At 39.0% G+C, this 18975-nt stretch overlaps 1 protein-coding gene across 1 annotated transcript in view; it reads right to left on the minus strand.

The window, feature by feature from the left end:
• LOC104128673 (zinc finger protein GLIS3-like) overlaps positions 1 to 17250 on the minus strand; it is a 59200-nt gene extending 41950 nt beyond the window's left edge. The window contains exons 1-3 of the mRNA XM_009641509.1: positions 17164 to 17250; positions 12330 to 12491; positions 10787 to 10897 (exon numbers count right to left, since the gene is read on the minus strand). Of these exons, the coding sequence (XP_009639804.1) occupies positions 10787 to 10897; positions 12330 to 12491; positions 17164 to 17250 (360 nt within the window). The remainder of the gene's footprint in view (positions 1 to 10786; positions 10898 to 12329; positions 12492 to 17163) is intronic.
• Positions 17251 to 18975: the final 1725 nt, after the last annotated feature.

Consider the following 18975-nt stretch of genomic DNA (forward strand, 5'->3'; position numbering starts at 1 on the left):
TAGGACTGAGCCCTGGGGGACACCGCTTGTGATCGGCCGCCAACTGGATTTAGCTCCATTCACCACGACTCTCTGGGCTCAGCCATCCAGCCAGTTTTTAACCCAGAGAAGAGTACATCCATCTAGGCCATGAACTGCCAGCTTCTCCAGGAGAACGCTATGGGAGACTGTGTCGAAGGCTTTGCTGAAGTCCAGGTATACAACATTCACAGCCTTTCCCTCATCTACCAGGCGGGTCACCTGGTCGTAGAAGGAAATCAGGTTAGTTAGGCAAGACCTGCTTTTCATGAACCTATGCTGACTGGGCCTGATCCTGGAGCAGCGGAAAAGTCCATCCTCCCCTGAGGAGGAAGAATTGGCAGAGACAATGTGTGATGAACTGACCCCAACCACCATTCCTGTCCCCCTGCGCTGCTCAGGGGGAGTAGGTAGAGAAAACTGGGAGTGAAGTTGAGCCTGGGAAGAAAGGAGGGGTGGGGGGGAAGGTGATTTAAGATTCAGCAGTTTTTGTCCTCTTCTACTCTGATTTTGATTGGCAATAAATTAAATTAATTTCATCAAGTTGGGTCTGTTTTGCCCATGATGGTAACTGGTGAATGATCTCTCCCTGTCCTTATCTCAACCCATGAGCCTTTTGATGTATTTTTCTCTCCCTGGACCAGTTTCGAGGGGAGTGATAGAGCGGCTTTCGTGGGCCCATCACAATGAGCCAGCAATGTTGCCCACATGGCCACGAAGACCAACAGCATCCTGGCTTAGATCAGAAATAGTGTGGCCAGCAGGACTGGGGAAGTCATCCTTCCCCTGTACTATGCACTGGTGAGGCTGCCCCTTAAATACTGTTTTCAGTTTTGGGGCCCTCACTCCAACAAGGATATTGAGTTGCTGGAGCATGTCCAGAGAAGGGCAATGAAGCTGGTGAAGGGTCTGGAGAGCAAGCCCTATGAAGAGAGGCTGAGGGAACTGGAGTTGTTCAGCCTGGAGAAGAGGAGACTGAGGGGAGACCTTATTGCTCTCAACAACTGCCTGAAAGGAGGCTGTAGCGAGGTGGGGGTTGGTCTCTTCTCCCAAGTCACAAGCGATAGGATGAGATGAGATGGCCTCAAGTTGAGCCAGGGGAGGTTTAGATTAGAGAGTTGGAAAAATTTCTTCCCTGAAAGGGTTATCAGGCCCTGGAATGGGCTGCCCAGGGATGTGGTCAAGTCCCCATTCCTGGAGGTATTTAAAAGACGGGCGGATGAGGTAGTAACATGGTTTAATAGTGGACAGGTACTGTTGGACTCAATGATCTTAAAGATCTTTTCCAATCAAATGATTCTATGATTCCATAAATGATGGAAGGTGGCTTGGTGAGCAGTTCCACCAGCTCCCTCAGTACCTTTGGGTGGATCCCCTCTGGCCCCATACACTTGCATGTGTCTAAGTGCTGTAGCAGGTTGCTAAGTACTTCCCCTAGGATTATGGGGGCTTCATTCTGTTCCCCATCCCTGTCCTCCAGCTCAGGAGGCTGCACAGCCAGAGAACAATTGGTCTTACTGTGACAAGACTGAGGCAAAGAAGGCATTAAGTACCTCAGCCTTTTCCTTATCTTTTGCCGCTGTGCTTCCCCCCTGCATCCAATAAAGGATGGAGATTCTCCTTAGCCCTCCTTTTGGTGCTAATGTATTTACAGAAACATTTTTTCTTGTCTCTTATGCCAGTAGCCAGATTCAGTTCAAGTTAGGCTTTGGCCCTTCTAATTTTCTCCATGCATAACCTCACAAGATCTTTGTAGTCCTCTTGAGTTGTCTGCCCCTTCTTCCAAGGGTCACACACTCTCTATTTTTTTCCGAGTTCCAGTCAAAGCTCTCTGTTCAGCCAGGCTGGTCTTTCTCTCTGCTGGCTCGTCCTTCAGCACATGGGGACAGCCTGCTCCTGCAGATTACGTTCTTGAAGAATGCCCAGCCTTCCTGCACTCCTTTGCTCTTCAGGACTGCCTCCCAAGGGACTCTGTCAACCAGGCCCCTAGAGAAAGGAGGGTTCCTGCTCTCTCAAGCCCACCTTCATGTATATGCTGTGGCAGGGAAGTGAAGACATGCAAATGCAGAAAAGGATACTGTTTGCTACCAAAAATTAACCTGAAGAATATAAAATGCTATGGGTATTCACTGACGGCTGTTTACAGTGTTGTGAGACAATTGGGGTTTTTTGCATGTGTGTAAATGTAACGAGGGTGGCAGCACTTATTCCTTCTGGTGCACTTTTCAACACATCACGCTGCTGAAGCTCACAGGACTACAAGCTCAGGGCAGAAACCAAGTGCAGGGAGGAATCATGATGTGAAATAGCAAATGTTAACATCAGAGTGAACCAACAATCTCCTGGTTAGAACAACTGCCACAGGTGCCACAGCACCATTAAAAACCATAGGGGGGAGTTCAACGTTTCCTCCTCCCTGGGGGAGGATGCACCACTGACAAAACATTTCCCCCATGGTGAAGCTCCCTTGCAAGGCACCCCCCGTGCATCTCACCACAGAGTTTCACACTGACCACACTTAAAAGAACCGGTCATTCGTAGTCTCAAACGTTTTCCAACAAATTGTATGATTAAATTCCTTAAACAGTGCTGCCCATTCCTAATCCCTTTTTGCCAACATCCCTTTCAGGAAAAATTGCTGCACGCCATGGTGCCTGATTTATATTTCATTTTGAAAACAGGAAGTAAAGGGATTAAAGTTGGGGATTAAAACACTTACTCTTTACTACATTTTTTCTGCAGAATAGTTTCTTAGTTGCCATGGGCACTGCTCACTGACCTTTAGCCCCTGAATGCACTTCTTTTTGCATTAGTGACATCTTTTAAATGGACTCCATAGAGAACAAATGAGGGAAAATATCCTTATGTTCAACTGCTCTCAAAGCAAGAAAATAGATTTGCCTCTCTTTCAATGCATTCTCTCCCTTTTTGCAGTTGTAACAGTGAAATCTGAACTAAGAGTTTGAAGACGGCAAGTGAAACCAGAAAAGACGCAGAAGCAAACTGGGCTCACACTGTACGATCCAGCTGTCTGCTCCCCATGACGCAGGTGTTCACAAACAGAGCAGTTTCTCCAGATTAATATAGTCACATAATGGACAATGCCACTGGTAGTGCCTGAATAACCTGCTGAAATACTAATGATGTAATGCTCTAACCCTCCTTGGCTGCCTCCTTCCTCATCAATTAAACATTCTGAGTTAGGGAAAAAAAAAAAAAGTGAATTGCTTTCCTGTAAGAAACACATTAAGCATTGTGTTTCTTGATTCACAAAAAAGCCTAGTTCAAACACTGAGCAACGAAAGAAAATGAAAGGAAAAACTGGAAATAAAGAGTTGTGAAATTAAATAAACCAAAGATACTAGCTAAAGAAAATTACCAGACATTGTTTTCTATTCATGTTCTCCACTAAATCTAAATGCTGGTGTAAAATTTTGTTTATTCCAAAATCTTTAAACAAACTGGTATCTTCATGAATTGTGCAGTAAAATCAACATGTAGTCACAAAAAAAAAAGCCTGCTTCTACTGTAAAAGAATGTAAACAATGAACAATCAAGAAGTGTGCAGCCCTGTAAGAAGCAAGAGCTCTGTATTATTTTGCTTAGGGAATAATGTATTTTCTGACATGACCCACAAAATACTGAGGTAGACAATCTCTCAAAACTTACAGAAGAATCCATGTTAATCTGTAATGAAAACACCTGTATGTCTTATTTCCAGAAAAATACTATTCAATAAGGGGATATCATGTCTTTAAGTACTTTGGTTTTTTCCCATTTCTCTTAACATTTTCACTGTGGGATGGACAGGTTTATATACTTTATAGATAACGGCTCTAAAAGAGAAGAGGTGAACTGTTAGAAAAGGGATATAAAATGATGAAGCTTCGAAAGAATTCAGTTATTGAGGTCTGCCTCTAAAGTTGAAGATTTTATATCCCCTTTTTGCTAAGACAGGGACTGCACAGCAGCAGAAGAGCAATATTTGAAGGATCATTACTAGCTGTGCAAGGTGGCTTCTGTAAAGTGCCCTCAGTTCAGCTGGGAACTCTGGTCACTGTCAGCACAGGCCACTCTGCAAGGCAATTCCTGGAAGAATCAAGACGATCCATATCCTTATTTCATTATTTCCAACTCGCTCCACACCTAGTGCAGACTGCTCTGCTCTGCTAGCCCTTACGGCAGTCCAAAGTAGGAGCGGACATGGCTGAAGTGTCACACAGCCTGCTTCATCTCAGCAGTGCAGGAATTGTAATCAGGAAATCATCTCAGCAGTGCATTTATTGTAAACAGGAGAAGTATTCTGAAAACGTACAGCCATTCCTAGCTGATCTGGTTTTGCAAGAGCAATAAATGCAACAAGGAAGAAATCTCGCACAAATAGTGGCAGGATTAGAGAGACCCTGATTGCCTGTCCTTTACTCCTCCTCAGCACAGTAACAACTTTACAATCTCCTTCCAACCAGATATCAGATGAACAAATCGTGGAAGAGTCCATCTTTACTGGGGGAATGTTTTGACAATGCCCCAAAAGCAACTGTTCAGCCATCATTTTAAAATTGAGCAATTGGTGTCAAAAAGGAAGATTATTAGGCAGAAATGAAACAAGCTGGAAGTCTGTGCACAAACCCCTTATCGCCTGAGGTCTCACCACCCCCTTCATTCCTTGGTGATTTGGTAAACGTACCACATACATTACAATTCAAAAAAATCTCCACCAAGTGTAGACAACTTTCAGAAATGTCCTTTGGACCACCTTTCCCAAAGCTATCCCTCCGTGATATTTGCTTTCTGGCAGAGACAGTATGAAAAATCTGTCCTGGAAAGAGCCAGCAAAATAGACACAAGCATAATTGCTGTGTTAGACTAAGACTAAGTACAAATCAAATAAATAAACAAGGAGCAAAAGACAGTTAAGATTAAGCACTGCATGCTTTAGCTGATATATGTTCCTCTGAATAGTATTGAAAAGTCCAGTAGAGACTTAGGAGTATCCCCCACCATGTTATGCATCTACTGAGGTGTTAAGCTACCTGGTCAGCTGAACCCACGCATGGTTTCCTCAAGACTCATTTGAATGCGCTAAGGTGATGCAGGTTTGCAGGAGCCAGATAGCTTTCAGAGGCAATCGTCACGTAAGCATTCAATATCTCAAAGCTTGTCTGTATAATGTAGCTGATGCATAACTAACTTACATAACAAGATCAAAGATATGGTCTGGGCACTGTTAAAAATGCCAAAGAATCAAAGACTGATCAGCTGAAAGATGATATTATTTGGTATAAATTGTCTTTCAGTTCAAGGCCCAGACTAAGACTTTTCCATTGCCTTTAGCTAGTCTTGTTTAACTGAACTGCCCCAATTATCTTTTCCTTTTTTCCACAAAGATGGAGCTAACCGGTTGTATCCTTATCTATTACACTTTTCTTTAATTAAAAATAAACAAACTTTTAAATCTTTTTTTTTTTTTTTGGCAGGACACACTGGCTTAAAGAAATATTATACATGACAACACTTGTTCACTGGTGTAATTATGGATAAAATTATAGTTCTATCTAAAAGCATAGCCACTGTGTTGTTCAGATGATAAGGTAGATGTTACCAATCTGATCTTTTCTTTTCCAAACAGGTGGAAGAAATCAAAGCAATCTTCTGTTCTTTTTTTTTATTCTCTCTTATCTGTTTGAAAATGTACTTTCTAAAGAGAAAACCTTTAAAAAAGGCATTAGACATTGCAGATGTTAATGACAAGATCTACACAAAGCCAGTGGAGGGTCCATTCCATTCACAGTGGGACTTGCACCGTAATACTTAAAAGTAAATTAAGTAGTTTCTTTAGATTTACAAATACAGATTTCTCCAGCAAGACTCCTGCAGAAATAGCAAATTGTTTTTCATGGTGTACTTGTATGAAAAAGATAACGTTCTTATACTTTTATGAGGTTGAGTGCTAGCTCCCACAGCAAATAGATCTCATGAAGAGCATAATGGTAGTACTTGCCTTCTATATTCATTTTAAATCACTGGATATGTAGTAGGGCAGGCTCTGGACTTTGTTAATGGTACGTTGCATAATTTCATTTTCACTAACTTCAATAAAAAGACTTGCAAACTAAAAAAGCTATGGATTCATATTTTTAAATACAGTATCATCAGTTCATATATGAAAGAAATTTGTTGCTTACTGAAAACACAAAGTGTAACCAACTGAAAATATGCTTACTAGTGTCAAGCAGTGCCCTATTTTTTGTCTAGCCAGAGACTCCACAGGATGACTCAAGAAACAAAATTACTCAGCTCTGTTGAAGCTACCAAAGCAAAGCTCTCAACTGTAGCCTTCTTTATTAAAGCTATTCTACAAATAAGAACTATAGGATCTAATAGGCATAAAGATTCACCCTAACTTCATGTAGACAATATTTCAACCATTAACAGCTGCACCTAATATTACAGGCTGGCATTTTTCAGAGCCAGTCTATATTCAGAACAAAAAATATCAATACATGAATGGTTCTCAGATTTTATGAAGTCAGACTGAGTGTTAGTGTTTTGTAAGAACAATAAATATGAAGATTAGCTGAAGCAAATACCTGCCTCACTCATCCTTCTGTTTTTCATATTGTTTGTAATAGGTATTGGAAAGAAGAAATGAAATAGCAGTTTCAACTCATTAATTTTTCCCCCTTGTCCTTTCCTTTCAATATTCCTCCATGTTTACCATTGATTCTGGGAAACAATCAGTTTAGGCTGCTATAGCCCCTCTTCATATAAAAGCTGCTAGTTCAAGAAATGACTCAGCTAAAAACTTGATTTCTATCCTTTTTAGAGTTTCCCAAAAGGAAAAAAAACCGCACTCATTTCTCTTTCTGGTCCTGGTCTGCCTTGAAAATGCATGTAAGATTGAAAAAGCTGAACAGTTGTTAGGTAATTATTGATGTGAGGTGAAGAGAAAAGGTAAATGGTTCATGAGATCCTAAATCAATACGAGGTCCAAGCTAGACAAAGATAAACAACTAAACAGCATGTCAAAGGTTTAAGTGGCATTTGCCTGTATGTACCAATATCCTTTCTAAATTGACAATTTAGTTGAACTCTGCATATGGAAAAAAAGAAGGAAAGAAACAGGATGAAAGATGAGAGAACACAGGAGTATCTGGGGTGGAAGCAAGTCCTGGGACTGGTCTTACCATGGCATACGCACCTCAGCCACCTACAGATGTTCAGTTTGGGTTGCATATTCTAAAGACCCAAAGCTACAAAGGTGGAAGAGAGAATAAGAAAGGAAACTGAAAGAGAAAAGGATTATAAAAATGGAATGAGAGAAGGAAGAAAGCTGGAGAATGCATAAATTAAGCCTAGGCAGCCTGAATGTTATTCTGAAGTATCAGTTTAGAAGCAGATGCTTCTTCCAGATCAGGCCCAATATCCATCCAGACTGCCTTAAGTTATGTACACTGTGTCCACTAGCGGCTGGCAATTCAGGAGAAAGAGTGAGAAACTGCAAATAAGCAGTAGAGAATAACCATGGTTTTCCCTAATCTATTTAGCTTGATGCTGACTTCTATCCTGAAGCATAATCTTGAAGCACCAATATCCCTTGCAAATCTCATGTTTATTTTTTAACCCTGCCGCATTACCCACAGAAATATCCAGTTCCCTTTGAATCCCTCATGGCTCTTAGCTTCCATTATATGTTGTGGTAATAATAAGCACCACATGGTAACTGTTCAACTTACAACAAAATCTTTCAAGTTTGTTGTCCTTTCAAAGATGAAGGAGGAGATGACTAAGAAGAGGACAGGTTTTAAAAGTAATTGTAGTCCAGAGGCATGTTGTGCATTAGCATTCCTCTCAGCATCACTTTACGCTCTTATTTTGGGCGCTGTCTAGTTTTCTATCACTGACTTCCCTACTTAGAAGAAGCTCTGTCCATCTTCCGCAGGGAAAACGAAATCCAGGCACAGTCAGCAATTTTTACTTTTTAGAATAAGATAGGAAGCACTGTTTTTTATCCCACCAAAATATTTTAAAAGTACAGACTGAATATTATGATGCATAGAGATTACAACTAAAATGTTTTGCTAGCCATTTTCAGCATCTGTTCCCAGGTGTTTGCATGATATTTGTCTACACGTTTGCCTTCATGTTTATGAAGAATTTTACAAATTAGACAAAGATAATTAAACCAGGCATAACTCTCTTTACTCTTCTGCTTTCCTTTGAGAAGAAAATGAAAGTTTATTGTACTACCCACGGAATTTCTTGCGTTAAATGTATTTCTGCTGGAATCTTCTTGGGTCTATAGGATTTAATCCCATTACCTGGAGAGATTCCCAGTTAAATGTATTTGGTGGATGGCTGGAGGCTGGGGGTTGGGAGGAGAAGGGGAACAGTGGCTGCCTTACAAGATTTGCAGAAAAGGCATTTTTGCCTTACATGGCAAGCCATAAACATATATCAACAAAAGTTGCTTAAAATACCTCAGAGATGGGAATTTATCTATATCACATTGCATCATCTGGACCCATCTTAGAGGGCCAAGCAAAGGGTCAAAGCTTTGAAGACAGATCTAGAAGATCTGGGCTGAAGACTCAATGTACTGTTTAGCACAGCAAGTAGCTGATTCCATTGTTATGAATATACTTTATCCTGCTATTTTTTATTTTTTTTAAGTCTATGCAACATCAAAGACACATTTGCAGGTACAGCCTTGGAGAGCCAGCAACTTAAGACACCACAATAATGTCACTTGGTGTGTAGGGGGAGGTTAAAAGGAGGATTAAAAGCAGTCAGGCACGACATATTAAATGAATCCATGACTAACGGGGTGTGACAGAAAAGGGTTTCATTCTTTTCAACAGAACAGATCCCTAGGGATGGAAGTATTACTCCACTGTGCCTTTATCACCTTGGAATTTTTATGGTTATTTTTGATGAATTCACATTTTTGTAAAGACTTTTTTGACATTAAGCCAATTTTCACTTTTAATTAAAGCCATAAATAACCTTAATTCTGCATTAAAAGGTTTATTGTTTCTCACTTTTTATTATTATTGCTGCCAGGAAATACTTCAAATACCAAAGCATGATGTTAGTTAGCAATTGTGAGTTCTCAAAGGTCCAGTAACTATGCTGTACCTTGTAAACATTATACATTGCAAAATTTATCCATGCTTTAAGTACTTAGCTTGACAGATGCCACAATTATTCTTTTTTTTTTTTTTTTTTGGAGGTTTGGCTTCCTATACCAATGTATCTCAGGTGATCAATGAGCATAAATAAATCTTCATCAAACAGGGATGAAAAAATAAGCAATTTTAAGTCTAGAATGTGCCCATAGAGAGTCAAGCAAGGAGTAAAAATGGCCAGGTTTAAAGTGTTTGGCAGAAAGAAGGAATGGAAAAATGAGAAAAATCAAATAGTGAATGAGATGCAGGAAGGAAACTCCCACATATTATTGCAATCTGACAAAATGAGAGAGAGGGGATAACATATCATTTCACTTTCGATGACAGTAATATTACAGTGCACTTTAATACCTGTATTCAGGTCCATTATGCCAGTTTTAGTTGAGGCATCACACACAAATTTCTCAGAATGCAACGTCTTGATAGGCAGTTACTTTACATGCTGGTAAAAGACAATGTCTGGATGGCCAAGTTGCCCTCCTGGGACAGGCAGGACAGGGCTCACAGACCTCCTTCAGCAGTTCTGCCTGTGGGCAGTGTGCACAGGAGCCAGGGAGCCAAAGCACTGCTTATTAAGGTGAAAACGAATGCTGTCACTTCGTCTCTGATACAAGAGTGGGCACTCACGAAGTTTAAAGGAAATTCCTCAAGAATACTCCAGGCCTGTTCCTCAGAGGCTGACCAACAGGCCTCTGCTGCCAGGTCCTGCTTCAACAAACCACTGAATCAAAACCTACTCTTCGAATTTGTACAACACCACTTTAAAGATGGCCACTTAGTGCTTCCAATGCTGTACGAAGCAATTTTTTTTGCTACTTTCTATGAATGGCTGTGCATTTAATTTTTTTAAAACTTCTAAACTATAACTTGTTTTACATGGGGCTGACACCCTACACCATGCATGTTCCCCTTTTATCAGGACCATTTTCCTTTAAAATGTAAGCTTAGATTTTTATCCTCGATCTAAACATTCTAAAGAAATAGTGGTAGTGATTAATAGGAGATATGATGAAAAATGCTCAGGAAAAAAAAATAATTCCCTGAGATTGTAACTCAGCTCTTCAAAGATGTGCTTATACATATAAGCAACTGTTGAGTCAGGGACCTGACATCCACAGGGAACCAGTGTTATGAAATGCCTTGGTATTTAGAAGGGTCTGGCATATGGAAATATAATTTAGAGCTTAATCTCACATACTGTCCAGCTGTCCTCAAAATCCATCCTTCCACTGAGACTGGACATGTAAACTGGATTTTGTATTACTATGTATTTACCAAGTGGCAGAACTTTAAAAACAAAAATTTCTGTTTTCAGAAATCATTTTTGATTTGCCTCATTAAGTGTATTTAGTGATTAATCATCACATCAGAAAACAAAAAGCATTAAAGCAGGCAGCCTTGTTACATCAAAGATGAAATTATCATTTATATAGGAAATATATCTATTCTTTCCCACTAAGGGTTTTTCTAATCAACGATCTGAAATCAGCAAAGGTACTTGAAGATGCACTGAAACATCTAATGTTAGAACACTTTTCTCTACATAAGCTTTACAGCAGGTGACAAGGTAGAAAATTTACCTTTTTCCTGGCTTGTTGATCTTTGGAAGAATGGGCTTTCACATGCTTTCTCAGGGAACTTGGATCTGTGTATCGTTTAGTACATCCTGGAATCTGACATGCATAAGGTTTCTAAGTCAAAAACAAAAAGGATAAAGCAGCTGTTATATCGCAGATTATTTTAACTGAAGAGAATAACTTTTGAGCTTTGGGATGCTGTAAACCACATTACTATGCAACACAAATGTACGTTATTACAAGCAGAATGCTCGGTAATTTATTAGAAAGTGAAAGGAGGAAAGTAAAGCTTATAAGGAAGACAAACCAAAGAAAAGCTTTCATTATGGCACCTTTCATTGCTACCTTTTTTTTTAATCAGTACAATGAATATTGCTAGTTATACTCACATTTCTTCCACCCTCAGAGCAATCTTTGACTTAATCAGAAATTACATTCTTTAGTGAATCAGGTAAAGAAACTGTAGTAAAGGCCCAGATAGACTGTTTAGGATTATAGAAGAATCTGCTTCAGAAAAAGAGAACAAGAAAAGTGTTAGTTTACTACATTACAAAGAGAGCAAGCAAAAACCAAAGCAAGCATTGAATACTGAATTTTCAGAAATACTACACACAAAAATACATATTTTAATGTGAAGTACAAGACAAGCTCCTGCAGCTCACATTTTCCAATAATATCTTTAGAAAGACACCAGTCCTGAAATACCTTTGTAGTTTTCTTAAAAGAAAGCCCAATAAATCTAATTCACCAAATAAATATAAATATCTACAAATATCTTCTGCCTGTTCTAACCTGTCTGTCTTCCCTGAAGACTTGTAGGTCCACAATGCAAACTACTAAATGAACATGAGGTCCAAATATTTGCTGAAATCAGCTATTTTGCAATTTAGCCATTTACATTTCACAAAGCATTTCCGAAGACACCTTGTACAAATTAACTTACCAGCCATACTATCGACTGTTTAAAATGGATAATTTAAGTTCTGTGACAGCCATTTAATTCAGATGGCATTGTTCTCATTTTCTTTCTGGACTTCTGCCCTTTGGAAATTGCTTGTCTCTGACAAAACACGATCTTTCATTATGAAACAAAAGTTTTAAAACAAGTATCAGCTGTGACTCAAATTCACAAGCAACAATTTGTTGGCATAAAATTTTTAGATTTATGAAATTATTTTTCCTCTCTTGACTTTCTGGTACATGCCCCAGCCTTAAGTTTAACCGAGTTTTTTGTCAGACAACAGCAGTTCCTATCACAGATGGCTTCTGTGTCTTTGCGTAGTGATTTCATGTTCCCTAAAGATCATGTTAAGTGGAAGAAAGTTACTGCATCTGCCTGCAGCAAAGCTCATGGAGCTGTGGCCTTTTTTATCAACTAGTTTGGCCCAACTTCATCCATGCTAGGTCACTTCTGAAATGGCTTGAACAGCCTCATCAGACACTTCTCCTATCTCTAAGGTTATGGGCTACCTGCTGCCACCAAGCTGGAGGAAAGGAGCACACAGTCTAATGTACAGGGACTGCAGTGGGACTTCTGCTTCCTTACAGTGTCCAAGTGTGTCCTCTGGTGCTTGGCGCGGTCGCTGGAGTTGCTGAATGCTTTCTGGCAGCCAGGGTACTGACAAAGGTACGGCTTTTCACCCGTATGGCTCCTTAAGTGAATCTTGAGATTTTCTAGTCTGGAAAAGGCTTTCTTGCAACCCTCAAACTAGAAAAGAGAAAGAAATTATTTGAAAGGAAAGCACATACAGCAAACTGCAACAGCAAACACCGAGCAGGAGGGTGAAAAGGCTCGCAGAGGCCTCCAACCTGCTGTGGATGGATGCCTCTTCAGAGCTGAGGAAAGCCTGGCTTCTCAGTGTGGACGTTGCTGCAGCTTTTGAACCATTTAGACCATAAGAATGTATTTATCCTCCCTGCACATGGCTGAATTGGGAAACTATGTTCTGCTCCCATTTTACAGATGGGACACTGAGACCCGGAGCGACCAGTCAGGTCAGAGTGCAGCACCACTCAGCCTATTCTGGGAAACAGCCCCAGCTGATTCTCCAAATAGCACACAGAAAGCAAAATGGTCACTGTGGGGTTCCCAAGTCCTGTACTAGCTACCCTCACCTCAGCTCTGGGCTTCTTTGGATATTGGCAACTGAATGCAGGCATCTCTCAGTACCAACCCAACCTACAGAGCAACAACAAAATCATGCAGGGAAACATCAGTCTGTTCCATCTTGCTGATGGTGATGTAAAAAGTAAAAGGATTTTTGAAAAATGTCTTTACCTTTCTACCATGAATGAATGTATGAGGTACTAAAAATAATGGGAGCCTATCAAAATGGCATTTAATCCCTACAGGTAACCAACAATCATGTGGCACCATATTTTTACACCTAATCAAGTACTGCATCTGCAGAGAAGCCCATGTTTCTACGAGCAGAAAACCAGTTCTTCATCTATCACGTTCCCATACTATACTTTTTCCTAAGTGAAACTAGAACCCATCACTTCTATTTGACACCAGCATTTTTACATACATTTGATTTCAATTAGACTTGAATATTTACGAATATTATTTAGAAGCATAGGTTTTTTAATTATATCAGTCAAGGTCAATTAATCTCACTAGTTTCAGCTGCTACATATTCCACTGTGCATCACCTAAAGCATCTGCTGCACAACATGCTAGTTTGCAGTTCTTGTATACTTGCAAAAATAATAATGCATTTAACAGAGAAGTCAAACATTTCTAATGCTAGCACAAAATTTTCCACCATTTCTCTTCCTATTAATTTTACCCTCTTGAAAAGAAACGGGACATTTTTCACTGATGTTAGAATAACACATTTTATAAATTTTACATAAAATTTATAATATATTATTCAGTGCATGTATGTTTACAAATGCACAAGTAGGAAAACTGACATAATTCTGATCAAAATTAGCACGCCTTTCTTACAAATCTATAAGGCCCTCGAAAAAGATAAAAAACAGTATATGAAATTTCCATCACTTAATTTTAAGCACTTCAGTTCTTTGGATTAGTGCAAGAGAGAGTTACAACTTCAAAGAACAAAATGCAAAGGGAACATCCAGAAAAAAAAGTTTCAGCCTCCCCAAACAAATTTCTGTGCAGCACTCCCTAACAGCTTTTGTTTAGTTTTAGCAACAGAAGGAACTATAGACTGAATGTTGCCCAGGAAAACACAGTAAAAAGGAGATGCTACACATGACATAAACCAGCAATATTAAAATTAAACTTAAGAAATTAAAGCTTGAGAAAGGGGATGAACCACCTCTCACTATATCATAACTGCAATTTTATCTTTCACACTCATAAATTTCAGAAAATGTCTCCACCTGTGAAGCTTTTTATTTATATCCCATCCCTTTATCCAAAGCAAACCTACAGTGCTTTTCAGATTACATATAGTACATATAGTAGATATATGTATATGTACATATTGTACATATAGTGTTGTTTTTATGTTTATGAAGGTTTGGTATGCAAAAAAACCGTTGCAAATGTAAAAATATTTTTACTTTTAGGAACTATTATTGGAAAATATTCCAGGATAAATTAAAAAAAAAATTTAGACAGATATCTCTTAAAATTGCCTGGATAAAAATACCTCATTTTTTTAGGAAAAAGTAAAAAGTGGAGAAAGCATAAAAAACATGAGCGCAAAAAGAGTGATATAACAAATGGCCTTCAAAAATCAAAGTAATTCAAGAGCAGATATGTTAAAATAACAAAGAAGCCTACTGATAAGCCCATCTTATGTAGACTAGTTGTTATTTCTTATGAATTCATAAAAGAACAACCGTCCACTCTAACAACAGTAACTGAACTGTACCTAAGTATGAGATCAATTGTATCTCAAGCAACCTTCAACTTCTTAGGGTAAAACTCAGCCCAATGGAAAAAGTTCTAAGAGCAGGCCCTTTGTTTTGTTTATTTCAGAAGTTATTAAATGTTGAATCTTCAAGCATGCAAACAATATTGAATGTGTAAATAATTGTTTATATGATTGTTAAAATTAGTATTGAATTTAACCAGGCAAAAATGTTTAACTGCGCAGTACTGGGGAATGTTATCTTACAAATTTAAAAGTTGTGATTCCTGAAGACTCCCACATTACTGATCATAACTTGTAAGTGGAGAAGATAGTCTGAAGTTCTCTCTCCCCTCCACAGCCCTAAATTACTGTGTGTCATATTCACAAGTTGTGTATTGCAGAAAGATCATTCTAGCAAAACACAGAAACTACAAGCCTGTATAATTAGAAAGACCACCTTAATGCAACACTTAATTAATGTTTACTCTAAGAACCAGGCTTTTTGAAGCCTTGGGAATCTCTGATGCTTAAGACAAAAGGAATGAAAAGATAATCTTTTCAGCAACACAGAACAGACATCCTTTCCTTTTTCAATGAAAGTATTCTAAAGACACGATTACCTTACGGGGGAAAAAAGCAAGGTAGATGGTAGTTGTATTTTGAAATGGAGCTCTTAATTTCTAAGTTATTAATTATGGTAGAAGAAGAGGATGTGACACCTTTATTACAATTAGTCACTTAAGTACGTGGTATGCATTTGGCATTCTGAAGCTGTTTGACACTCCTAAACATACTCTTGATTAAACCAGATTTTTTGAAAGTTGTTATGTGGAATTATTTGTGTAATGTTTTCCTGCAATACAGAAATACTGCAATACAGAAATCATAGCTTTTATTTTTACTGTTGCATGCACACTGAAACCCGTTAAGTAGCTCATAAGGAAAATCTCCTCTGTGTACTTCCCAAACTTAGGAGATCTTTTTAAAACATATTCACTGGAGTATCCATATCCATGTTTACTTTACCTTTCTACAAGTATAACTGTCAAAAGTGAGAAACAATATATTTGCAGTGAAAGGTAAAGCATGTCAATAAAAAGCAAAAGCAGTGCTATAACTAAAACACTCATGTTCTCGTGAGCATGCTGTTGATGTTTGTATACGCAGAGACGGTGTTCAGTGTACCAGACAGTCGTCCTATAAAATTACAATATAGTTACACAGATTTATATAAAATAATCTGTGCAGCCTGTAAAGCCCTTTTGGATGCACCATGGACTTGCGAGCCCTGTCTGGAATTAGACAGCAACTTTCATTATGAAATACGTTTAGACCCTTACGCTGTAGGATTAGCATGGTAGTACCTGTGTGAATACTTTAATATTAATAGATATTCAGTGGCCAAGTGTTTATGAAATTTTCACTGTAAAAGGAACTGCTCTGACTATCTCAGTTGATCACCAGTGTAGCAAAGACTGAAGACCTTGCTCTGGAAAACAACATCTGTCTGAGAGTTGATCCATTCACAGAAAGTATCTAGTCTTGATTTTAAAAGTCAATGACAGACAATCTGGCTTCCTCTTAATCTGACTATCCCCTAATGTTACCTGGTATTAAAAATTGTCACTTCCTATATGAATTTGTTTTACTTCAGCATCCAAACAATGTATTTTCTTGTTCTGCTACATTATCGTGGTAAGTAATGTTAAAGATAACTTTGCATTCTACGTATTTTCTGTTATCAAGTCACTTAACTTTCTCCCAAATAATTTATATATATAAAAATTATTTCTCACTATAAACAATGCTTTCTCAGACCTACTTTGAAATTGATTCTAAAATCAAAACAAATAAAATTAAATACTCTTAGAAATATTGACACCTGAGCAGTATTAGATCTTACAGTAATTTTTCAACCAATATATAACATAATGTTACTGTCCTGTTCTGATCCTCTCACATTTAGGCTTTTAATACATTTTTTTTTATTTGAATCAGCCATGCAGAGTGATCCTCAAATATTCTTCAGTATCACTGCATTTGGGGGAGGATAATCTTTTATTTTTTAAGTGTGAAGGATAAGCATTTCCCTAGCCTGTTGCCATGTCTGGGGAAATATTTATGGGATATTAAAATGAATAGATTTCATTACGTGTTCCTGGTGTCTCTCTAAAGTTACAAGGAAAGGTTTTTTTTTTCCTTTTTAAATTTGACTTTGCTAAATGTCAATTTTCCCATAACCATTAAATTGCAACAGCTGGCTTTCTGTGTATGAAGAGCTAGCCAGTGTCAATAACAAGTCTCAATAAAAAACCTAGATACTTCAGTGACAAAATAGATTTTGTTTGTCAATAAAACAGAATACATACTTCAGGCAAGAAGCAGAAAAGACTGAGAGGCCCCCAAAAGGCTGTGATACAGGGAAATGATTGTATAATATACATGTAAATGATCTCAGAAAGTTAGTTGTAACCTATGCTTGATGGAAAGAAGAACTGTCCAAATGTCTGCCAAACTGAGGAAAACAACCCAACCCTACGTACTCACCCAGGATGTACTAACCAGATGCTTCAAATACGTTCCTATACAGTTGCAGAATACCAGTTCATTTGGTTTAGTAACCTGTTCAGCCATGGTGAACCTTTGATGATGCAAAAAGAGAAACAAAAGTGCACCTAGAAACTAAGTTACCTATCAGAGGGGAGAAATTCCTCTCTGATTTTACAAGGTTGACAAGACAAGAAGCTTTACCCCAGCAAACATGCTTTCCATGAAAAAGTATTGAAATAATCAACACCTCTACCTTTCATTCCTCTTCTCCATTAAGCACAATGGATCCTACTTCTGGTCCAAGGGCATGTGCCATCATAACAGTACGGGACTGGGCCTGCCCCACTACATCCACACAGGTAGAAAAACCAGCAATTTCATAGATGTACAGTTCAGATCAGACTTCGCTTTTTCTTTGCCGGCTAACTTGTAGCTAATCCCCATTAATCCAGGACAGATTGCACATGACCACACAGATGCATACTCTAATAACTCTTTACACAATATGGTTTGGTTGTCCATTGATTTCTGTGGTCCCCTTCTGCCTACTTAAACGTTCACCTGGGATATGAAATATAGGATCAATATTTCAGTAGTAGTCTTATCAGTGCCAGGCATTCATGTAAAGTGACTTTTCTGAATCAAACCCTCTTTTTTCACTCATTCGAGAATTGTGTTAGCCTTGTTTAAGTCATAGCATTTTACAGAGGGTTTTTCATTACAGGTGGTAATATTAAATTCCCACTCAGAAGTCACTTTTTACTAGGCAGAGTATCTCACCTTGTAAATATAAGCTATCTGTGTTTATTCCTGCTTGCATTGCTTTGCATTTGGCTGTATTATGGTGCACCTTTTTATAATGCAATAATTCAGCAAAGTCAATCAGATCATCTGTAACACTGTGTTATCCCCAGTATTTGTGGCCCTACTAGTCCCTATTAAATGTACAAAATTTACCTACTTAGCACAGCTATTTTGAGAACAAGTGAAGCATTCTTTATTTAATATGTGCCTTACTAATGGAATTTAATACCCAAAAAAATTAAAATCATAGAATTGTCTAGGTTGGAAAAGACCCTTAACATCATCAAGTCCAACTGTCAACCTAACACTGCCAAGTTAACCACTAAACCATGTCCCTAAGCACCTCGTCCATCTGCCTTTTAAATACCTCGAGGGATGGGGACTCAACCACGTCCCTGGACAGGCTGTTCCAGGGCCTGATAACCCTTTTGGGGAAGAAATTCTTCCAACTATCCAACCTAAACCTGCTGTGGCGCAACTTGAGGCCATTTCCCCTTGTTCTATTGCCTGTTACCTAGGAGAAGAGACCGACCCCCACCTCACTACAGCCTCCTTTCAGGCAGCTGTAGAGGGCGATAAGGTCTTCCCTCAGCCTCCTCTTCTCCAGTCTAAACAACCCCAGTTCCCTCAGCCACTCCTCAGAAGACTTGTGCTCCAGACCCCTCACCAGCTTCGTTACCCTTCTCTGGACACGCTCCAGCACCTCAATGTCCTTCTTGTAGTGAGGGGCCCAAAACTGAACACAGGATTTGAGGTGCGGCCTCACCAAAGCCAGAGTACAGGGGAAGGATGATTTCTCTGATCCTGCTGTTCACACCATTTCTGATCCAAGCCAGGATGCCGTTGGCCTTCTTGGCCACCTGGGCACATTGCTGGCTCATATTCAGTCGGCTGTCAACCAGTACCCCCAGACCCCTCTCTGCCAAGCAGCCCTCCAGCCACACTCCCCAAAGCCTGAAGCATTTCATGGGGTTGTTGGGACCCAAGTGCAGCACCTGGCACTTG

The sequence above is a fragment of the Egretta garzetta genome, unplaced genomic scaffold, assembly GCF_000687185.1.
Source record: "Egretta garzetta isolate BGI_Z169 unplaced genomic scaffold, ASM68718v1 scaffold596, whole genome shotgun sequence".
NCBI lineage: Eukaryota > Metazoa > Chordata > Aves > Pelecaniformes > Ardeidae > Egretta > Egretta garzetta.